The sequence below is a fragment of the Penaeus vannamei genome, chromosome 15, assembly GCF_042767895.1.
Source record: "Penaeus vannamei isolate JL-2024 chromosome 15, ASM4276789v1, whole genome shotgun sequence".
Classification (NCBI taxonomy): Eukaryota; Metazoa; Arthropoda; class Malacostraca; order Decapoda; family Penaeidae; genus Penaeus; species Penaeus vannamei.
In genome coordinates this window covers 37272731-37297730 of record NC_091563.1, presented here as the reverse complement: position 1 = coordinate 37297730, position 25000 = coordinate 37272731, and the positions used below count along the sequence as shown (strand labels likewise).

Below are 25000 nucleotides of genomic sequence, written 5' to 3'. Positions count from 1 at the left end.
AGTTTGGGTATTTACATGTCTTACTGCTGCAGGAGAAATCAAAGTGGTGTCGGACAGTGGCGAGTCAGGAGACGAGAGAACAGGATCCAAGTGTCTCGGAAATGAAATTGGGGGCACCAGTGGCTGCGGTGGAAGCAGTGACGGTGGTGGCAGTGGTGGCCAAGTGGTGTTCAGTGAAGAGCTGCCTGAAGGGCTGGAGTCCTACGTGACGCTGACTGGCACCATCAAACGTGGGAAGAAGAAAGGCCACAGTATTGATGTGAAGGTTAGTTTGGGGTATAAGTTGATTAAAAGAGGAACTAGATGAAGTATTATAGTGGAAGTGGCTGTTTCATATATCAGTGCTCTGATATATTTATAGAACCATAACAGCAGACTGCTCACCGATCAGAAATCCAATTTTTTTTTTTTCTCATTCTCCATTTTCTCTGCTGTTTGAATGCGTTAGATAGGTGAAGTTAGTTTGCTGTTATGATACCAAGGTTTTGAGGATGAGTGCATGGATGAGATGTCACAAAGGTATATTTTCCTCATGCCTACTAACCAATCCCTTAGTGTGGTGCATCCCCTAGCCAATGGTAGGGCATATCTAACAGGGAGCACCTTCTCACAGTCCCACTTGGTTTCATTTAACATGTTTGTTTACATCCTCCTGATCATTACATGTATGACAGTGACAATATTAAGAAATATTTTAGTTGTAGTTGTCTATATGATTTTAGAAGTAAACTTGAAACTCATAATACCAAAAACATGATATTGTTTAGTTTGTCCTTGTGGTTAGATTTACTCTTGTTATTAATATAATAATTTTATTAGTGGACATATATATTTTTTTACTATGGTATCCATGACAGGGAAGTCCTCGTTGTTACATTGATATATGTAATGTTTTATGAAAAAGAGATGAAGATGAGCATTTTTTGTTTATTTTTATTTTTATTTTTTTTTTGTTTTACAATGTTATTATTCTTTGTGAGCAGTCATAGATCCTCAAAATAATTAGTTTCTCTTTGTTGATCAACAGGTAAATCTGTCACGGGAAGAACTAGAGGATCTGGAAGCTTCTATCACACAAACTTTGGGCCCTGATAAACCCAAGCCTTCCTGTTCCCTGCGTTACGGCCTGCACATAACCTTACTCTCTATCCTCTGCTTCCCATTTGTCTTCCTGGTGTCTGGGGCTTACTCATTTTACCTTGGAACCCTCACATGGTATAGGTCAGTATCTCAGCCTTGCTTTTTGTTAGATTAAAGTTGGTTAAGAAGTTAATATAGACCTGTAGATATTGTATGATGTGAATTCCCCTGAGACAATTCCACTGATGCTGGATGATGTCCCATCACAATATGGCTAGAATGTCTCTTAGAATATTACAGAATAACCCCTCATGTCATGTGTGGTCAAGCCTGCTTGAAGTTGTGCGAGCTAAACAGTGGTTCACTTGCTTGGCCCTGATTGCAGTCATAGGAGAGAAATTGCCAATTAAAAACAGGCTTAAAGCCTATTTTTATCTTCATTACCTAAACAGTTTTTTATGCCATGGCCAAGAGCTAGAGAGTGTGGTCAATTTGTTTCCCATAATTCTGATTTTTCCCTGGATTCTATGTTTTCATACCCTGCCATGTGGATGGCTTGGTATGGCACTGGAGATTCTCTTTTGAGTGGGTCAATAGGACTGATTGTGTGAATGAAAATGACAGTGATGAGAGTGGGAGAGATGGAGAGAAGGAGTGAACAAGAGGGAGAGAGAGAACATGAACTTTGTGTTCAATTATGTTCTTTGTTGGTAATTTATGATAATTTTTTAAAGCTATGTTTAAGCTGTGGTTTTTGATGCTTTGTGCAAAAAGATGTATATTTACATATTTTTTACAAATGAAAGAAAATAGATGTATTTACTGTTTCCTAGTAGTTATACATAGATTTACTGCTTGTACATATTTAGGGGCCCATAGAATTATTTTTTTACAAAGGTAATTTACCCAACAGCATGTTGACAAGGGTTACAGAAGCTCGATGCCTTCCCAAGATTACGCTCCCACCGCTGCTCATATTACTGTATCCATTCCTGATAATTGTCTTTACTCTGGGCTTAGGCATTTATGCTGCTTGTGTACAGGTAAGTCACCCTATTACAGAATTATTCCTTAGTGGCAAGTTGTGTGTCCCAGTTAGACACTTATGGAACTCCATATTTAGTTGTCAAAACTCCCTTTTGGGTATGGAGAGCCTTCATTAGCTTTTTGTTGAGTAGATTTTATTGCTTTTATGATATATACTCAAAACCCTGTAGAAGTCTTCATCAGAGCAGTGTTGGTTAGGCATAGCATATGCTTTCTTTATCATTGACTTTTCTTAATTACCTTCTTATTTTCAGATCTCCATATCATATGATTCCTGGTGGTGTGAGGTGAGTGATCCAGAGAAAGGGTTTTATGGATGGTTGTGCTCATTGCTGCATGTTGAGGAATGTGCACCTTATGAAACAGTTGTTCTCATGACAGAACCTCTGCACACGAAGGTCCGGGAGGGCACTGTGTAAGACTTGGCTGTGCCCTTGGCTTTAATGTATGTTTAGTAGGTACTCTTTTTTTCTCAAGTCACATGATTTTAGTTTTGAGGCGTGTGTCTCATTAACGAGAGTTCATTAGTTTAATGATACGTATGGTATTTTGATACTTTGAATTAGAATTTTAAGGTATTTCTTTGGATTCTTCGTTGCTAATAAGGATGTGAATACTCGTTGTAATTAGATTTATACCTTAGAAAAGTATTCATGATGCTCATATTATACCCCAAAAATCCTGTGTTATTCAGTGAAACTTGTGCATTCCTTTTTGTTGAATATGTTTAGAATTTTCTTTGTATGTTAATTGTATTTTCTATATTGTTTTATATGAATATGTTTTATTGTGATATATGTTGCTGTTATAGTGCTATTTACTGAGATGATTTTGAAAGGTAATACTTCAGTTACCAGTGCACTCTTGCCTACATATTTGCCTTCATTTTGATGAATTGTTTATGCTGTCAATTATTATTTTTTAAGTAGGATTGCACTTTGTAAAAGTGTAATTGAAATTTTAGGAGTCTGGAAAAAAGTGTTTTAATTATTTTCAAGATATTTTGACACATTATTTGTAATTGGGTGATTGTCGTGATTATTTTCATATTTGATGTGCACTTTTAAGAAATTCTAAATGAAATCTCATAGAACTACAACAAATACTCATATTTGTTAATGAATGAAATGATTAATGTGAATTATGAATTATGATTTGATAATGAAGTTCTAGTCAGTTGGTAATGGCAGCTTGATGAAAATTATAGTGAAATTTCTTATTTGTTAGTTTTACTAGCAGTTGAATTTTCATGTGATCAGACTGGTATACAATTTACCTTTAGGTTTCAGTGTAGCTTTTTTTCAACTTTTTGTTTAAAGTACATGTTTTATGAAAGGAGAATGAATTTCAAAGACATTTATCATATATTCTCGTATACTTTCCCTTGCCCATTGTATTTATATAAAAGAGGTGTATTGTTTAAGAATATGATAGGTCCTTTACAAAAGGGCATTGAATCTCCGTCATACATGGTGTTTTTCAATTCAGATGAATGTAAGAAATGTCCATGCATTTTTTTTCACATAAAGTTATGGTATTGTAAATTCTGTGTTCTTTATTATGGGAGTATTAGCTCCTGAAAACTTGTGCTATAATGGTTGTAAGTCAGTATTATGATGAACTGACAAGTGTTTTGTAATGGAAAATTTATTATGTGCTTCTGATGATAGACAGTTGCTTCCATTTCTTTCTTATTACTTACTCTACTTCATACCTCATGATATGCACATCAGTTATATGATTTTCAAATGTTAGATTCTGAAGGTGAAACTTCATTCAGTGTATATGTAAGGATGCAGTAGATGCCTTTTTTTTTGGTATAGAATTTAGGCAACAGGATCCCTATATTGCCATAGTACCTTAGAATGTGTAAAACTGTTTATCTTGGCTGTTTGAGTGATGAATTGGAAGAAAAGCAGGATGCAGACTTTTTATATTATTTAAAGATGCCTTGGTAGATTTTAGGGTTACCAGGTTGGAGGTTAACATCTAGAAATGTATTTAGTGCTCTACCTAGAAGGTGTATGTAGAAAATTTGTAGCAACTTGAGGAGGAGCTGGGGTTTACCTTCTTAATAGTACCTGAGATTGGCTTCCTCTTCATAAATCTATGAAGCTTCATGGCTCATAAGCATATTTGTACGAAAGGTCCTGCTATCTGACTTTTGTTTCTCGCCAGTATTTTGTAGAGAATTCATAGTTCTACAGTAAAGCTTCATTTCATTGATTGAGAAATCCAGTTGTATTACATTGTCTGACAGACTTATTAATAGCCTAGACTAGAAAAAGTAGCCAGACAGTAGTACCAGATTTGTAACTCAAATCCATCATGAAAACTTGCATGTGTTTCACCCCTTTTTACTTTTATGAGAGTAAAGTATTTAGAAAAGACTCTTTCATTTCTTATATATATATGATATAGATCAAGTGATACTTGACTGAATTTGTGCTGAGTATGGTAAATAGATTCAGAAATAATGCCAGATGGATATCTATCACAGTTATCTGTCATGTAAGAGGAAATTTAGATGGAAGACAATAAGTGGTGACAAGACCTGTTTAAAAATGGGTAGAAGCATAAAGTCTTTCACTTATGATTTAAATAATGATATACGGTCTTGTATTTAAGGTACATTGCACCCTCTTTTGAAAGTTGGATTACACAAAGAGAATTTATAATATTTCAATTTTGTATTTTGGCTAACTGAAAAAGTAATACTAACACAGTGATCAGTCTCAAATTGATGAAGCAAGTAGCTACAGTAATTTAATAAATGCCAAGTTGAGCTGCATTTTGTTATAAACCAGAACCAGCATGAATCACCAAAGTCATATGTGTGTAATTTGACTCAGTAGTTATGATACGCAAAGGTTTTTTCCCTGTGAGCCCAGGTAAATTAAGAGTAGAAACAGATGTGAAAAAGTCAGCAGCGTCACCAAGGAACCCAAAGTGCATTGTTGGTGAAAAGTAGCATATTGCAGATTGTGGTTTTAAGAAGTTAAGCAGTCATTCAAATTTTATTTAGACTGTTCTAACATTAGTTGACCATTGTGTAGATGGTGTTGGTTCTAATTTTGATGTAAATGTTTTGCAACTTAGCGTTAATTAAATTCTGTGCCTTTTACTGTGGCTACTGTTTTAAGAACTTTCTGACTTATTTTTGCATATTTTTGTAGGAAGGTACTTTAAGGTACTTTAATCAGCATATTTATTGATTTGCATAGATTATTACCAAATATTTGTTTTTGTCAAATCTCAACTTTTAAAGTTTCAAACTTTAGTTTTTTGACTTGTGTGTATATTTGGAATATCTGTGGTTGGTCTTTTATTTTTGTGTTCTCTTGGAGTTTTCCTTACAAGAAAAATTTAAGATATCAATTTTCATAGACTCAACCTACTTCCTGGAACTCACTACCAGGAAGTTTATTTTTTCTTGTACGCAAAAGTTTAATGGATAGTCTTTTGTTTGGAAATATTCTCATAAATTGAAGTTGCCTAACATATTGCAGTGTTTGAGGTGTCTTTTTTGAATGTATGAACTATATTGACAAGATTTAAAATATAATGAATTATGGTACATGTATTTTTTTTTTTTTTTTAAGAACATGTGGAAAAATATTTGTGACAGTATGGTTACTAGGACCTCTAGAAATGTCAGATCCTGCCAGTTTTTCATCTTGGTAAAGCAAAAAAAAGTTCTATATCATATGGTTTGGGACACAGGTGTACTTCTCATTGTTTACTGCAAAATATGTTCATGGATTACGGAAATAGTTCCATACATGCAGTATCTTCAACACTGCTTAATATAACGAAAGAAGGTGAACATGTAGTAGATATGGCCAGTTTATGCAAGTAATAATGACTCATTCATTGTATCCAGGTTGTATATAAAATACTCTGTTACATGTAAGATATGTATTTTCTTCTGTAACATGCATCATCAAGTACCCTTTTACTCACTTTATTTTTATTTTTTATTTTTTTTTTTTTTGTATAGGATTATTGATAAATGTGATGTGAAAAATTTAAGTTGTCAATAGCAACATTGCCATTTCCTCTATTCATTGGTCACAGAATTGAATGGTGTTTGTTATTACAATTGTTACTATATCATTTTGTATATGTATATATCTTTTTACACTCTTCATTTGCAATTTTGTTTTCTTACTCATTTTATCATGTAAAGGTATCAGATGTAGTATTTGAGCATTGTGAAAGAATCATTTTCATGATCACTGGGTATGTAGATGTGATTTTGAAAACAAAAAGCATTGCATAGAGCATGTGCCCGTATTTTGTAAGACTGCACAAATAAGCTCAAGAAGTGGTTGTCTTTAAAAAGAGATGAAAAAATATGGGAGAAGGTGGAAGGGATTTGAATGAAGTAGGCAAAATACACCAATGTACAGCTATGCAGAAAACTATCATTAGGAGGGGTGTCAAAACATTCAATAATGAACAGAACCATATGTTTCAGAAGGGTTGGTAGTCTTGGATAGTCATTCCAGAATTCATATGGATTCACTGTGAGATGATGACTTTATTCCTGTAAAGGATGGAATATGCCTTGCAATATTCAGATAAGCCACACATACCCAAGAGTAGGTGGAAAATCAGGGATACTAACAGTTTTGTATCGTTAATAGCTATGTTTTAAAAAGTATTGCTGCTTGTGTCAGAATGTTGAGCTTGATTTTCTAATTATATTATTCTGTGTAGCTGTACAACAATAATGTTTTTCATTTTACATGTGATTTGGTTACTTGTCCAAGGGTTTTTTCTTTTCTTTGTATCACCAGTTCATTAGAATTCTTTGAAATTTTATGGATGTTCTTAGCCTGTTGATGTTGGGAGTGTGCTGTCCACTATGATTTTGTTTTATTCATATTGTTTATATATAGATGGATTCATAAGTGTTTAGTTACCAAGGAGCCAATGACTAGGCCTACTTTGTATTTTGATATTATTATTGATAACTTCAGAATAGTAAAAGGATGATTGTAATAAATGGTAATATTAGCAATGATGATGTTAGCAATAGAATGAAAAACTTTCTGATGAAAGCTTAAGAAATGGAGTAAACAGATATAGGTAGGTTTAGTAGTTATCACCTTGGCAACTAAGGGCTGGCAAATCCACCTGTGTACAAATGAAACAAATAAAACAGAACTGCAGTGTCCTGTGTACGTGCCCAATGGGTTAACAAAATTAAATCAAGTTTTAGAGACAACATTTTGGTTTTATTTGACAAATTTACTACATCTTGATTTAGACTTTACCTTGTTACCTCTTTCTTTTTACATATGTAGTAGAAAAATTAATTTGGCTTTTTAGTTTCACCATACTACCAATACAGTATTATGTATAATGATCTGTATAATTCTCAATGACTGTGTTAACTGACAAAGTGTTGCTAGCAGATGAAATGGAATAGAAATAACTACTTAAAACGGAAAAGGGTTAAGGTAATTATAGGTAGTCTTATTATGATTTTACATAATTTTGTGTCAATTTTAGAATTCATAGAATTATAACAGAATCTATGTTTATATTATATATTTCTTATATTTCTTTTCCATATTTACTTATTTACCATGAATGGCTGAAGTTTACAGGGTCTTAAGAATATTATGAGAGGTAAGTAATAAACTTTCTAAATTACCTTTACTATTATGTTTTAGATTTATAGATGATTTTTCCAAGGAAAAGGTAAAGATAAAAAAGTTTTCATGTGTACCCATGTAAATGCTCTTGATGCTGACTCGCAGTCTTGCTCAACCCATTTTTTTTTTTTCTTCATATAAAAATAGACTTTTTTGTAAGAATGACTGCAGGATATTCATCAGCAGTGTCTATAAATCAAGAGACATTTTGGATTGTAATGCAAAGGAATCTGGGAAACATACTTGAAGTAGCTCTTCCATCCCAGTGCCACAGACTTCTTATATTTAGCAGTAACTCCTAGTATATTTTTTACATCTCACAACAATCTTGATATACATATGTAAGTTAGAGGTCACAGCCTTTTAGCGGCAGATACAAATACAATCATGTTGTGAATTAATAAGTATTAATCTTCAACAAACTTCAGGGTTTATCGCTAGTAATCACTAACTTTTGAAACCTTCATCTGTCATGTATAAAAAGCATGCAATTAATTTTAGCTGCTTGACATAAGATGCAAAAATTTTGTAAAATAAATAATGAACTCTGATTTACTAGAAATGCTGATGAATTGGAGAATTTCTTCAGAAATAGCTCCTATAGAAGACAATAGTGCATGATGTTTTTTATTATAACATGTAGATTTATAAATGGTATATGAATTTAAAGGTTAATAGTAACATATATGAGAATGAAGTCACCAACTCATTTCAAATGTAATCATGCCATGCAAGGCTGCTTCAATGCATCCTTTGTTCAAAAATAATGAGGCAAACAGTAGTATCCTTTAATAAGTTTCTTAATCTTTTACTTACCATCACTACCTCACATCATTATGGTGTCAAGTACTGAAGAACTATATTGTCAGATTCTTGACAAGGTTTTCTCTATACTGATCATGTAAGTCAATATTGGGGAAAAAGTAATCTTCAACTAAAGGCGAGTTTCTCTCAAAAATTTCTAATATTCAGTCGCTCTTGCAATAATTATACTTATTTTAATGAGCATTCTGGGAAGATGCAACCCACTGAGATTTGTAAAAACAGTGTAATAAAAGGGAGTGAAAAACCAGTTGTGATATGACTTCCTTTGTATTATCATTATATGTTTCTTGTTTATACAGCCATGAAAAAAATGGCTGACCCTCACATTGATTTCGAAAGTGTTTAAAGATGTAAATAATGCACCAATTAATGTGATGGTTATCTGTTCTTTTCTAGAATAATATTGACTTCTTAGTTTTAATATTAGTGCTTAACATTCTCTAAATGTATTTTAGGCATTGGTGGCATTCTCACAGGAATTGTGTATGACATTAATGGTTCATATATGTGATGCAAGAATTATTTTAAACAAGCATAAGCTTTATGTATATACTTTGTCACAATGTAGGAATACAGTAGAAAGTTGTGCTTTTTATAAATTACTAAAATCTGTAATTTTCATTCTCATAATAAGTGGAGAGAATTGGGAACCAAAACCACAGTCAGCAGAAGAAACAAAGGCATCTATTATTGGAACAACAAAAGAAGAAAATCTGTGCGCTGGACCAAAGAGCATTGAAATTATGTGTACCTGCTGTTTTTTATTTTATTTATTATTATTATTTTTTTTTACTTATAAACTGCTTTTTACCTAAAAAGCTGAAATCTATTACTGCAGAAGACTCCTTTGCATTATATATATATATATATATATATATATATATATATATATATATATATATATATATATATATATATATATATATATATATATTTTTTTTTTTTTTTTTTTTTTTTTTTTTTTTTTTTTCTTTTTTACCCATCACCCTCCAAATACCTGTTGTATGGGTTAATGATTTGAATAGATTTTTTTTTTCTTTATGCCAGATCGGCAAAAGGAAAATTGGCTCTAGCAAATACTTATATTAAGTTTGAATTAACCTTTTTCTTCTGAACTAGTCATTGTGCGAGTTGTCACTGTTGACCTTAGAGTTTGTATGCAAAACAACTGTAGTCTCCATGATGATAGCTCTTGTTGATTTTGTACTATATGCTATTGCCTTTAAGCCAGAATCCCACAAGCTTAACTAAATGCTGTGGAATTGTTTTACATATTTTTGCATTTATTCACGTGGTGCTAGGTGTAGTAAATATGTAATGACCATTGTCTGATATGTAATACACTGTAATATTGTCAGAGAGGATACTAGTGTATTTCAATGCTGGGTTTGCAAGCCAAGTTTTCTTCAGAGGTCTTTTTCTTTCTAGATTCAGTATGACTTTATAATCTCAACTGACCACGAGATTTATTCTGAATATACGATTCTGCTTTGATTTATGGATTACATTTGTTGAAGAAGAGAAAATGTGGATACTTGTAAACATATCAGAAGTAATTTCTCAGCATTCCTTTTGTTCCATGTTCAGTCACAGACCTTTTATGGAGGCTGTAAGCTTGCCGAACACTCATTCTCATATATAAGAATCTCCATTGATGAATGAAGGGTTTGGTGGCTGATTGTTGGAGCAATGCTTTATTTTATTTTATATTTAATATTTAAGGACATTTGTCTCCTTTTGTATCCTTGAATTTTTGTACTACTTTGTAAGATAAAGACATATGAATGGAAGAATATTTCAATTTTCCCCAGTAAAGGTTCTTGACTCCTTCATGGTTTTCAGCAGCGTGTGATATCTTTCATAATCTTGCAAGCATTAGTCAGGTGGGGATTTACTGGTCAAATCATTTTTATGGAAAAGTCTCATATTTGTTCCACAAGATCCAACCAGTCATTAGATTTCCTGATCATACACAGCAAGTATACTGATGATGCAGTATTGCAACATCAAGTTTCAGTTTTGGAAGCATGGAAATGTCTGTATACAAACCTTTTACATTACTACCAATGTTATATTCATGGTTATTGTACAAGCTAAAGAAGAAGACACTTTTCTAATCAGAAACACCTTTCTTGGGATTTATAATTATCAACAACTATCTGCTAATGACTTTGGATATTCTTTACAGAAGGTTACAGGGAAATAAAAGATAAGTAATTTGGATTGGATTTACTTGACTGTAGACAGACAGACATATCTTTTTGTGTCCTATATTCCAAGTATCACAGGTTTTTAGAATAGCAGATTCAAGTAAATAAGAATGATTGTGATTTTTCTTAAAAAGGGAGAATAGAAACAAAACAAAAACAATAAACATTAAAATCAAAACATGCACTGACTTCCAGGATGAAAATTGCACATTTTCACTGTGCAGAACAACCCATCTGGTTACTTTATTACTGAATCAAACAGGAGTATATTGATTCTTTTAATTTTTAAGGGTAAAGTATTGGCAACTGAATAAAAGGTATTAAACACAGGATTACAACTTTACTGGAACAAATTAAAAATGCACTACTATTTCAACACTTTTAACAAAGTTCCATTGCCATTAGAGCTATATGAAATGGGGTGTATTTAGTTATTTTAAAAATCAGAGAGAGAGAAAAAAAAAAAAATTGCAGCAGCTCCCATATTTAATTCAATATTTCAATTAGATTGCAACCGTTTACAAACATCATAAAGAATACAGATGAAAAAATAGTTATACTTCTTACTATTATTTGTACTCCTTAAACTCAAATCTGCTTAGGTCTTATTAATGGTATTCTATCGGCAAAAAATCTGATAATTACCATGTCTTTTAATACATTATTTTATCATTTATTGGAAGTAGTGCATTACATTTTCAAGTTCTTTATTCAAAACTGAGACGGTGTAAAGGTGTTCATGATCCCTTGTTAAGACTTGCCTGCTGGTTCTGATGACTGTTTCTTTTTACCCTGTGAAAAAAAAAAAATTATTGTGAGATGGGGGAAAAAAGGAAAACATTGAAACTAATAAAACCTTTAGCTAAGGGTAAACATTTCAAGTGCATCTCTTTTCTTGTTATGAAAATCCAAACACAGCATGGATTAACATTTTAGAAAAAATGTTTTCCTTAACCCTACAATCTGGGTGACATGGCTTGTGGGACAGGTGACGTGAACATGGGAAAATCTGGCTGTGGTCTGGGATATTATGAGCATTTCGGCTGAAGACCAATGTGATAGGAATGACTCACCATGAGTACTCAAAGCTCTTGGAGGGTGATTGCTCATTTGGCATTTTGGAGGGGGATTTATGCATTGTTACCATTGATAAACAAGTGTGGAATGTACGATATGTGAGCCATTAAGGATGCTATTTCCATGCTCAGGGTCCATTTTTAAGCTGCCCTGATTGGTGGCACAGGTTGTATTACAGAAAACTTATGGTATAGGGCAGGGAGAGGAAGGATGAAATGTTACTTATTAGTATTACTACCCTGAGTTAAGAAATACCTGTGCAAGGAAGTCTATTACAATCTGGATAAAGCAAATCAAATGGCAAATATAGACATTAGAAAATGGCAAAAAAAAAAAAAAAAAAAAATGCTTATGCTGAAAAAGAGAGAATATGACTGCAAAGGGGAGGCATGGAGTCTTGTCACCGCACATGAGTGTTTGTGTGCAAATGGCCTATAACTTGCACACCTGTCAGTGTGGCCACTCAAATAAGCCTTATGCTTGTATTTTGTGCTACGTGATGGCAGTGAAGCATCTGGAACCAATGGGTTAACATGGGAGAATTATTTTTTATAATTAGTGAAAAAATATCTATTGGGAATTAATAAAATTAAGATGATTATGTACTTCCAGTGCCTGTTTTGCATAAATCTATCCTGAATATCATAATATTTACACCCTTTTACAGGACAATACTAGAAATTACATGGTGTCTTTAACATTTAACATTTTGTGTTTAGTTTACAGTAGTGAACGGTCAGTTGATATCTTTACTGACAAAAGGAAAGTCTTCTGAAATTCCTAAAAGATCATGGAATGGTACCTTGTCTTTATAAGACATGTGTTGTTAAACCTAATTGATTTTTTAAAACATTTCCCTTATTATTTCATAAATGTTTCATATTTTCAATAATATACAAACATTTGGCAATAGCAAACATGAGAAACCATCTACCCTGTTTGTCCAAGGAAATCTAAGTGATTTCAGATTTTCTTTAACTAAATAAACACAAAATTTATTAAATTGGAGATAAAACATTTTAAGGATTTGACATGCTTGTATCCCTCTTCTTTCTTTCCTATTACAAAATTTTAATGTAGCAATGTAATCAAAATATTCAAACTACTACAATTTATAAAGGATAGCCTAAGTCACAGAGTACTAGTGGACATGTATAAATATGTCAACTTTTTTCTACCAGTGTTTTCACACATGATGTATCTGTCTGTTTTTCTCTTGTTCTATTTATCATCCATGATGAGTTTAACCTGGGAAGAACAAACAAGGCAGCATAAGTGTGAAAATCACAAACGATTGTATTCTCTCAAAGTCTGCAGGTAATTAAGATGCACGTCATGTGCTGAGTCTCTCTGTTATCCTAAACATGACAAGATTACCACTCTGGCATTTAGTGCATGAATTCAGAAAAAAAAGGCTTTATGCTACTTGTTTAAAAAGTCCACAACTGCTATGCTCCCACTATAACCATATAAATCTTTTGCACATGATGAAATACTCTTTGGGAATGATTCCTTGATATTATATGAACATTTTACACCCATGTCTGAAACTACTTTGAATATCACAGTCCCCCTTAACAAAAGGTATTTAAATCATAACACTGACATTTAAACATGTAAATATTACTGAAAATATAGAAAACACAAGTACCCAAATATCCAATAACTAAATCATTAATAGCTTTACTTCATGACATTTAGGATCCTTAACATATCAATGATCCATAGTATAGTAACCAAATGGTGAAACAGAGAAAGAAAGAAAAAAAAAATAACTGGCTGGTGATATAAACGACTGTATATATTTAGATATAAATTGATGAGTTTTTTCCTTTTCAAATTACAAAATATGTACCTGTTTTTTGACATCCAACGTAAGCTGGTTGACTTTGGATCTCTCCTGCTCCAGTTGGGCTGAAAGGCTTCCGACTTCCTGGGTAAGTTCCTCTCGTACTTTTGTCATCTTATCTAGCTCAACCACTAGTTCTGCCTTGGCCTTCATTTCAGCTGAACAAATAACCTGTTGAATAAATACATATATCTTTTTTTGTTTTCTTTCAACTTTGCACACTGAACACTCAAATAACATGCAGCCATGAGAAATCCTCCTTGGCTAGTGTCTACACACTGCTGATTACTTTTACAGGATTAGGACACTACTTTTTAACCTTATTTAACTGTCAAATAGCCCCTAAATTACTGTTTTAATAAGAGACCTGTCTGAAGACCTAGTCTTGAAATGTAGTCTCCTGATTTTTGCATAATATGAAGTGCAGAGAAAGTGCAGAAAAAGGATTATATGAAAATGAACAAATTCATAATGCAGAGGATGTAGCTGGCATATTCCAATGACATCATCAGAATTACATAACAATAAAAAGGAAATACTCACCTCACACAGTTTTTTGTTTCTGCTCTTCACCATCTGAAGGTCATTTTTCAAAGACTCGACCTCCAGCCTCAGTGCTTGGATCTCAAAGTCTCTCTTCTCAATTTCAGCTTCATACTCAGACACGCGCATTGCATGGTTAAACTGAGGGGAGATGTATTAATGAAATATATTTTATCTACTTTGAAAATATTTACAAAATTTGTTTTCTGTGTTTCTCAGTAGAACAACTATTGAGTTACAAAAAGGCAACAATGAGTAAACATTTCATCGCAATCCCCTAGTATATTGTGTAATAAAATCTATATATAGTTTTTCTCTTAAAGGAGCCTTCTCTTCTAGGTATAAAGAATCAAATATCATTAACATTTAGTTGAAGATGAAGCTAAGGGCCCAAATTTAAATACAAATTCAACACCAAAGAGAAATGCAAAACACAGGCTCTTACTTGTCCTGCGGTGGCCTTGTAATTCTCCTTTCTTGTTTCTCTCTCCATGGTCTTTCGGGTGGTTTCCTCGAGGTCATCGAAGAATTTGTGTTCGTTTTCATTCCGAGGAGGTTCTTGCACTTCTGGTTCATTTTTTCTTGCTAACTGTAAAATGTGATATTGTGTGATGTCTCAAATACATATAATATGAAGCAACTGCAATGATATTTTCAATCCCTATCAAGATATCTTATAATCCATACCTGCAGAGAATGAGAAAACATTCACTTACATATTTCACCTTTTAAAAATATTAATGGCATATGATTATTCACATATATTCTTAAAATCAATGCAATTTTTTATAATCCTGAAATAAATCTTAAGAGATTTACTTTTTTTTCTTTCTATTTTCTGTAGCTGAAAAGAACTATAAAATCAGCATTTTTCTAAAACGAGGAAATGGGTGGATACTTTCATTGTAGTAGGATGAATACCGCTGCTAACAGGACTCGGCACATGAAATGTTACCTGCTCTACTGTAAGATTGTTGAACTGTTCTAAGGACATGGTAACTGGCTTGTCTTTCTTCTTCTTCACTTTCCCCCCCTTTCCCTCATCTCGTTCTTTCTTAATTTGTGCAGAGGTTTTTTCTTTCTCTTCAAAGTCAAGTTTGGAGAGCATCAAAGCTTCCCGTAGACTTCGCTCATTCTCATCACGGACAAACTGAAAAAAGGGAGTTAAGTTTTAAAACAAAAGTTATGGATTATACTACAAAGTGCTCATGGAGTGCAAGGAAAATCAATCAATTTTTTTTTTCTATTAATATACATAAATACAATAAAGCATAATCAGTAACAACGCCTATGAAACCTAAATATTTACATATACAGTACATAAAAAACTTATCAAGCTCAAACCTCATCATCCCTGCGTTGCCATTCCTCGTCCACTCTCAGCCCATCTTCGCCATTGACTTTACTTGCTTCTTTTTTCACTGGATCTCCTTTGTTTCCTTCTCTCTTAGCTGTATCTCCACCTTTATTTGATTTCTTTTTGGCTTTTGTTTTGCCCGTTCCAAAGGCCATTGCCTGTAACTGCAACTGAGATTGATTGTGAATTAAAAACTAAGCATTTCCATTTGTTCTTGGTGTCTTATGCAGTCACCAAAGCTGACCCACAAAATGCACTACAAACTTCGTAAAATAAAATAATAGACTGTAATACAGTGAATAAACATTGAAAGATTTTGCACTGCTTTAAAAAGTACATATCCACTTTTAGTAGAATATAGTATGTATATATTTCCCCCTGGATATTCTGAGCAAGCATGTGAACATACTTATTTTATCAACAAATAAAAAAGAGAAAAAATACTGTTATAGATCTGCTTTTGTGTGTATTACATCATTTTGATTGTACTGCTACTAAAACATAATATGAGGTTGACACACACACAAAAAAAATCAAACCATTAACTGTGCTCTGGTAGTGCAAGTGAAACATACATTTTGCAACTTACTGTGCATGTGAAGGAGATGACTATACCCACTGTCAGTTTCTTAAATGAATTAAAATGACCCCTTCCCCTAGGATCCCCTCCTTCATAAAGTTACCTTCAAGGTGTAGAGGAGCTACTGGATATGATTTTGTTCTTTAGTTATAACTTAATTGCATACTGCTGAGTGAGTACTTTCCATATAATCATGCAAACTAGGACTAATCTAAGTATGAGTCAAAATCACGTTTCTTTCCTCAATCAACACTGCTAGTCTCAAATTAACATGTATTCTTGACTGAGTCATGATCTTTGTTACTGCATACACAAAGCAATTTGAAACTTGCTACAGGGATATGGTCACTTTCCTTGAATATTGTATGTACATTTATTTGGACATAGACAGTCTAACACAGTTGCTGAAATAGGTAACATATTGTACTGCAAACATAAAAGACACCAAGCCTTTCACTGATATGATAAAAGATACATACAAATAGAGCTGATTATATGCATAAAGCATATTAAGTAAAGGTAAATAATTATCATCCTTGATAATTCCTATGGGTCTTTACTACATCAGTGAGTTGCTTTGGTCCCTGATTACTGGTATTAGCAGGAACAGAGCCAATCACACTACCATAACAGCAGCAAGAATGGCAGCGTATTCATCCGAGTCCTTTATTTTGATGATGTTCAGTACTGTCCTTGATGATAAGCCAACTCAAGATGCTCTGGCTACTGCATTTTGGTCTTGATGATGTTCTATACTTTTGTCATCACATGATTGCTGGGCAGATTAACATCTTACTAAATAAAATTTACTATAATCATGTGATGCTAGTATTTGTTGATGAGCTTAAAAGATTGGAATTATTATGTACAAACAATTACTTTATAAACAGTCTGACTAAGGATATGTCAGTAATTTTTCGTTACTGGTAAATCTTTTTGTTTTTAACTTCTTTACGTTAAACTTTTCTCTACTGGCTAAAAGATAATCAGTATATCTTTAGTTGTCAAGTTTATCATAAAGTTTTACTTTTAAAAAGTTTACTGTCAATAAAGACTGAATTTCTTTTCAACATTGCCATCATCAAAGTGTTCAACAAAGTACATCCTTTTCCTATTTGCGTGATACCAGTGTGATTCACAAATAAATACGGATATTAGGTTTCTGATATGTACTCAATTACATTTTCATACAGAGAAATCTTTTAACTGTGCTAAGCAGCCAAGAGCTAAGAGGCAATTATACCTAGATAGGAATATCCTAAAAAGTAAGTGTGAAGGCAGAATCAGGCTTTTGCATGTCAAGGTTTGCACTCTTATTCAAATAAGTTGGCAAATTAGCTTTAGTGTGGGGTAATGCGACTTACTTGACAGGCAGTAAAAGAATTAAAAAACCTGATCACATCCGATTTTTTACAAATTACCTATCCTGTACGATATGAAAATAAAAAAGTTCTCTGGATTAGAAATATGATACTTGCTGTATCTCCTTTTGCCTTCATCCTTTACTGGTAAATCACAACTGACTGATGCAATTGTGTAAAATGATGTACTTATTTAATAAGAAGCCATCTACTCGGGGCAGAAAAAATCTAGATCCCTAATTATGCAATTCATAATTCCCAATAAAATGTATAATGTAATCAATAGCTCAGCGTTGCTTATAGTTTTAATAAAGCATGACTGTTTGACAAAGTTTAGAGCCAGTTCTTATATCAAAATGTGTGACTGCTGTATGGGTTCTAGCACTAGATCTACATTGGTGACATTTCCAGATTCATGATCAAATATGCATGTTCATCATCACATATTCAATCAGCACATCAACAGTGGATATTGTTGAGCCTTCTGCCACAACACCATAAGGTACTGAGGTAATCATGATCATGGTATATGAGGGTGAGAAAATAGTGACAAAATCATAGTTTATATCTTTATTTTTCAATAGGCTGAAATCAAATTCATGTTAAACAATTTGTATTTCCCCCCTTACCCAAAAGCCTAATTTCCCACTATTGCAGGGGTGGAGGGCTTGAAAATCCAAAGATTTGCACTAGGAAAGAACATTAGATTCATTTCACTTACATTAATGATTCCATACTGTAAAGAATTAACCAAAGTTCTTGAGAGTTTTGTGACATTGATAGTCATATCGAAATAAACAAATCAGTATTAAAAATATCATACTTGCATATGTCAATCCTGTTGTATAATGATGTATATATAATAATAAGCATGTACTTTTCATTCTTGTTACACTGTCAACATTATTTCATAATAATGTTGCATATCCCTGAAATAATTCAGTTACCTAAATTATTTTCCTAATATTTCATGAAATACTTCTCTAATATACCTCACTGGACCAGTAAAATACAATCATTTGACTTTAGAACATTGAAAGGGGTAATCAATTGTAAAATCAGTAAGTCAACCCCCAAAATATAATTTCTAACAATGCTAGCCTCTTTTAGCATAATGCAAGATAACATTTATAGGTATATTCTGCATATTCCATTCATATATTCCCCATGCAACTGAAAGGATTAGAGGAGTCGTTTGAATAGCATTATCTTATCAGTGAATTTGGACATCTTGCCCTGCGCGGCGACCCCCGGAAAATGCCCTCGCCCCCATTCACAATTCCTGTCCCATTCATATTTTCGAATCGTAAATCTCCTGTTGCAATCCCTTTCCACACTCGTATCATTACTCAGTATCAATTATTAATCTGTTGCAAAACCTTACCACACTCTCATCAATCCCATTTTTCTTCTTTTTGTTGTTGTTCTTGTTGACCGCCTTCTTGTTCTTCTCGTCCGTCTTGGGTTTGGCCTTATCTTGCTTCTTCTTATTGGCACGCTCGCCGGGCTCAACATCCACGGCGAGGAGACCAAAACGAGACGACATTATGGAAAATTTCTGTGACTGATAGGAGACTTAGGTGCTCCGGCTGCACGTCGAGGGGGAAGGTAAACACAGTTCCCAGAACGACACGCGAGTTGGGGAAGGGTTGTCGTTCTGGGGAATACTTCCTGTGGAAACGCTAATTGCCTTCTTTTTATGGATTTATTGCAATTGTCTTTATTATTGTTTCATTTTTTCGGAAGGGGATTTTTGCTATTTCATGGGTATTATGTTTCGAGAATATTGGTCGGGATTCTTTTTTCATTCTCGTTTGCGATTAGCGGATAATAATTTGTTCATGGGATTAGGATCAGTTCGAGGAAGAGATTATTTAATACGAAAAGTATTTAATCATATTATTAAGCGATAATTTGTCCTTTATAACATGATGTTAAGAATAATCTTAAAAACTCTCAGCGTATAAAATAGTTTATAACATTTATCTATGTAAATATTTCCGAGCTTAAGAGTTAGCATTACTGAAGTCGAAATAATTGAAAAAGGAAAAGGCATAAAAAGTACTTGAAATTGCAGGAAAAGAAAATTTTTGACAAAATTAAAAGCTGTTCTGCCAAAGTTTCCCAACCCGTTTGAGAGCTATCCTCTGATTGGCCCAAAAGATTGTAAACAAATCTGTGCTCATGCAGATACCATTATATATAGGAGTATTTTACGCAATTTTAAGGCATTAATGAAAATAAACTTACTCAAGTAATGAATACAACTTGCAAGAAAATTAAGGCGGCATGAATGTGTGTCCGTAAATGAATACGAGAAAAGAGGATTAAGAACCTTGAGGACAACCGGCCAATCAGCTGTTTCCTTACATCCCTCGAGTAGTTGGTGAGCTCTGACGTCACGAGGTGTCTGCCTCCCTGGACACCGGACGCGTTTTAGTCAAATTAACCATTGGAGACGCTTTTAAAATGGAAAAACAACAAAATGACCAATTCAAGAATAGAATGGGAGTGTTCAAGAACAAAGGGAAGGACCAAGATGTAAGTTATTCCGCCTCTGATGACGTTATGAATGGGGTTGTTTGGCTCGGATGGAGTTCACACTGTCGCAATAGTCAGCATCATGCGTACATACTTTTGTAGATATTTCTAATTAAATAGCAGGCTCTGAAAGAGCAAACTCGGATACCATGAAGGTGTTTCGAGGTAATCAAGTGAAGCGTGAAAGAGTGGTCAATATGAAGTGAATTGGCTGTCCTTCACCGTCGCGGCCAGCCACCGCCTCCCTTCCCGTCCCTCTCCCCCTCCGCCCTATTTCCTTACTTTTGCTTTCCGGATCCCGTTATTCCTCCGAAATCACTCCCTCTTCCTTTGTCTTTTATTCATCTTCTCGTAAATGAAGGTCTATGTGTTTAGGAGATATTTGCTGCGCGGAAATAGGTTTTAATGGTCTTGATGAACTTGACATAAATCAAGTTCCTTTTGCAGGGATCTAGGTTATGCTAACTGATTCATGAATGTAATTGCATTTTTATATGAGCCTTTCACATGTTTCAAATAAATCCTTTCCTACAATTGGAAAGGAATATAACGTACATGATGGCATACTTTTCCCATTTTTTGTCTGGTGGATGAGGTGCTTCCTCTTTATTAAAGGTTGTGTTATTGGGTATTTCCTGGGAAGTGTGAATCAGTTTTTGTTAAGAAACATCATCTTTAAGATGGTAGATAATGTATGGAAGTGACAAATCAAATATTTGTATGTTACTCTGCACATGCAGCATTTCTGTTTCCAATTGCAAAAAAATAAGTTCTTTTGTGTTGCAAATAATATATCCAAAATGGCTTGCTGTGCTCTGGCAGAGGTCAACAAACATCTACTATATGTATTTTAGCAAAATAGAGCTTTGGCTGGATTCTTATTGGATGAAAAATTGCCAGCACAGTCTGCAAGGGCTTTATAATTCATAGAGACAGAATTTTACAAGTGGCAAGAGACTCGGGTGTCACTTTGGGTGGATTTGAAAGCTTGAGGTATGATAAGCTTGAAGGAGACAGAAAAGAAAAAGTTTTTTGATTGGTGAAATGTAAATTATCATATAATATATATATATATATATATATATATATATATATATATATATATATTATATATACACATATGTGTATATATACATACATTTACCATGAGCTGGCCTTCTATAGTAAGGATCTTGAGACAAATAGGAATGGGTGACATGAAGTAAACAAAATGGGGAAAGACATGTTTACCAGATGTGAATATCACTGTTGGACACAGTGCTTTAGCAGATATGAAGGGGGACTTTGGCCCCAGGAATACCTTACAGGGTTTTCGGTTCCCTCCCAAGATGGAGAGACACCCACCTTATATTAAGTAATGTAAAGATTTCCTAGTAATCCATTTTGTTATGAGCTCGGTTAATGTTACTGAGAGTGTCACACAGAAAAAGAGGGACATGGACACCACCATCTTAATGAACATATGAAATAGTCATAAATAACACAGGTATAGTTGCTTTGGCCTCATATACTGCACAATGATGAAAATATCCGCTGCATATCACTGCTCAGAGACTCAGTCCACAAAACCCCCGAAGTTCTTAATGTACATTTTTTGTTAATTAGTATGAAGTGCTAAAAAGGTGGGTACAGGGGGGGAGTGGCTTGCCTTCCCTGTCTAAAGAATAATTAGAAGGTAGGAAAAGTTAGGTTCAGTTTATTTTGGGTTCACATAATATCCTGGTTTTGGGACCCTCTGGAGGGTGTGTTGCTCTAGATAACAAATATCATGAGCCCCTGTGCTACATATATAGGAAGACATCCAATATCACAGTACAAGAAATGACTCGGAAATGATGTGTAAGAGTGGAAGACGAATGTTACTGTTGTGATATGGAATGGGCTCTTCACCATGTTGTATCCTGTAGCCTGTTTAGGTGGATATATTTGATTTGTGTGATTTTTACAGAGTTTAGTCGCCTACTCTATTTTGCATCCAATGTTAGAGTCTGACTTGCAGTACATGTCTTGGGTTTGAGATAATGGATTTAGTATTGACTGCCCTTTTTAGGGAAATACAACTGTTTAGATAGAGATGCAAATTTGTATGCATATTAGTTATTGGTTTGCATTTTCTATGTACATTTTTTCTTACTGTTACCAACAGTTCCTTTGCTTCTTTGCCTAAGGAGTCCAAGATTCTTTCTGTTTCTTTTCTTTTCAGGATCAGTACAACCTTCATTGCATTATAGACGTAGATCTATTCTAGATTTGTATTTATAAAACCATTTTATATGTTACATGATGTGTTGTGCACTTCAAAAGTGCTTGAATTGAATACAGTCCCAAACTTTTCTTTACAATTTTGAAAATGGAAGGTAAAAGTACGATATTCTTTTTGGTCAGTGACCTGTTCATCATCCAGAAGAATATATACCTAAACTATTTCAGGACTTGGTTATGTCAGTCACTGTTTCCTTGGGTGTGTTATGTGTGATTATTACATGCCATTTTTTACTTTTTCATTATATTTTTACCCTGCCATATTACTTAATATATTCTAAATCATGTTACTTGTTGTTGTTGTTATTATTATTATTATTATTTTGATATTTCATGTTTTTAAATTTGTATATTTTCAACACTTGTGTAGTTTATTTCCAATTTATCAATCCCATCCTGCTCCCATCATTTAGTCATTATAATAATATTACCTTTGTTATTGACTCGCTGATACCAGCTACTCAAAAGGTAGTTTCACATTTCACTATTACTCAGAAATGATTGAAAGTTGATGGGGTTATATCCAAGACGAAGGACTACACTAAAAACATTTTACTCAGAAGAGTCTGTTCTTGCCTAAGTGCCAAAGATTGGAATGTTAAAAGTTACTTCATGTAAGAGTAAGCCGTGGCAGTATCATCTCTTTGACACCTAAAAGTCAATTGAAGTTCTAAAATAATATCATAAATATATTCAGAATCCAGTTTAAGTTATATATATATATATATATATATATATATATATATATATATATATATATATATATATATATATATATAATTTTTTTTTTTTTTTTTTTTTGTGGGAATAATAATTTGACATTATTCAATTTGTTTTGAGAATGACTATCACAGTAAAAACTTTTTTTGGGAGGCAGGGGCTTGGTAATTCCTTTTCTGGACTCTTGATGGTGATTATTTTCAGCAGAAACAGTATGTACAGACAATAAATTATTAACCTGTTGGATCCGGTTGCATCACGGAAGTCAAGGTGCTGAAAATATGAGCATTGGGTTATGTAAGCAGCCACCATCCTTGGCATGCTGTGGGTAGGCCTCACATGTGCGAATGCCAATGAGCTGAGGTGAGACTCTGTGCATCCCCTTTAGAAAGTTATTTTGTGTAGACTTTTTAGCTTTTTTACAATTTTTTAATATCTATATTTGTCTTTTGATTTTCTTTATCCAGATGGAAATAGCTTATTTTCCTTGCACAGACTCCATATCATTTCTCTATGTAGTAATAACTCAGTGCAAGAAAGAAGAAAATATAGAACATATGGTTACTTATGTCATATATCTTACTCTTTCATCATTTTCAATTTTTCATAATACAACCTGCGCTGCCATTCACAGTGGCCAGGAATATGGTGCGCAGCATGGAAATGGCATCCTACCTGGAGCCGGTGCTCTTCCAGTCATGGCTTATATATGTTACACTCCACATTCTTTTATTGACTGGAATAATGATAAACCCCCTTCTAAGTGCCAAATGACTCAAATTACACTCTAAGAGGTTTGTGCACTCGTGGTGAGTCTTGTCTGTCAGCCTGGCCTTCACTTATGACAGCAACTTTGCGTTATTTAGCCTGTAGCCATTTTACCCAATGACAAAATGTTCATGTCACCCAGCCCTCGACCCAGATTTTTTCATGACAGAACCGTAATGTCATACAGATCGTAGGGGTTAAAGGTTTTGGGATGTGGTTTTGAGCATGAAAGTTATTAAAAAAAAAAAAAAAAAAAAAAAAAATTACTCTGCTTCGTAAGTTTTTTTTTCCCTTAATCATATATTTTTTTAAGGGTAACTTGATAACATAGGTTGAATACTATCTTTGGTGATTACGTTTATAAAAATATCAAGCAGCATGTTTGTTATCTAGTTAAGCTTGTACTTCATATTCTCCAATCCTATAGATAAGAGGATTAGGAAGTGGATAGAATGCTATTTTTAGTTACAGATAAAATACCCTTTTTATAGTCTGTACTTGATATCACTTCTGCATTATGATTAACATCCTTCACAAACAGACCACAATGCTCTGTTACTATTTATGTCGGCATAATAATAGAACCACTTCCTTTGCCTTTCCCTCGTTCTTTTAGAAATAGATGATCAGTTTGTGCGCAGTTCATATGTAAAATGTAGTCTGATGAAAGAGTAATTTTCTGGTCTAGCAAGGATGATATGTTACAAATAATTCTTGAACCTAGGACCACTCTCTCGTGAGATGAAGTTCCTGGAGTCTGTGTGGTGAGAAATTACGGACAACAAAAGAATGTGAAAGGAATTACATCCAAGACTCGTATTTTAGATATTAAAAAAAAAGAGCCTAAACAAAACAGAAGTTGGAGATTATGGATTATAAGGCCTATATACTAATTCTAAATCAAGCAGAATTTCATGATGTTTTGTATGCAAAAAATAATGTGGAAAAAGATGCCACTGTAAGTATTTGTACTATTTTATGCACAAGAAACTAACCTGAAATCTGAACCTAATTAAAATTTTGCCCAAGGCTTAAATATGACCTATATATTATTTCACAAGTCAGAGAAACTTTTCTCCCTCTTCCCTAAACCAAACTTCTTCATTTTATTATA

The 25000-nt window shown here is 33.6% G+C and overlaps 3 protein-coding genes across 7 annotated transcripts in view; 2 read left to right on the top strand and 1 right to left on the bottom strand.

Moving 5' to 3' along the window:
- Positions 1–4531, top strand: part of LOC113830301 (uncharacterized) — a 10692-nt gene extending 6161 nt beyond the window's left edge. The window contains exons 6-9 of the mRNA XM_027383507.2: positions 33–265; positions 1028–1221; positions 1994–2123; positions 2382–4531. Of these exons, the coding sequence (XP_027239308.1) occupies positions 33–265; positions 1028–1221; positions 1994–2123; positions 2382–2546 (722 nt within the window). The 3' untranslated portion in view covers positions 2547–4531. The remainder of the gene's footprint in view (positions 1–32; positions 266–1027; positions 1222–1993; positions 2124–2381) is intronic.
- A 6301-nt stretch (positions 4532–10832) lies between these two features.
- Positions 10833–19141, bottom strand: LOC113830314 (G kinase-anchoring protein 1). The gene is made up of 7 exons (XM_027383513.2): positions 18980–19141; positions 15642–15824; positions 15253–15447; positions 14743–14886; positions 14298–14438; positions 13761–13925; positions 10833–11620 (listed from the first exon to the last, which is right to left on the bottom strand). Exons 1-7 carry the CDS (start codon positions 19139–19141, stop codon positions 11579–11581), a joined length of 1032 nt encoding a protein of 343 aa, XP_027239314.1. The 3' UTR covers positions 10833–11578.
- Positions 19071–25000, top strand: part of Kap-alpha3 (karyopherin alpha3) — a 21141-nt gene continuing 15211 nt past the window's right edge. For 2 of the 5 annotated variants that reach the window (XM_070130714.1, XM_070130713.1), the window contains exon 1: positions 19071–19203. Coding sequence is in view for 2 of the 5 variants with exons in the window: in XM_070130709.1 (XP_069986810.1) it covers positions 20065–20136 (72 nt within the window). In the remaining 3 variants the exon portion in view is untranslated. Of the gene's footprint in view, positions 19204–19961; positions 20137–23325; positions 23482–25000 lie in introns of those variants that run through there. The other 3 variants (XM_070130709.1, XM_027383512.2, XM_070130711.1) reach the window with 2 other exon arrangements.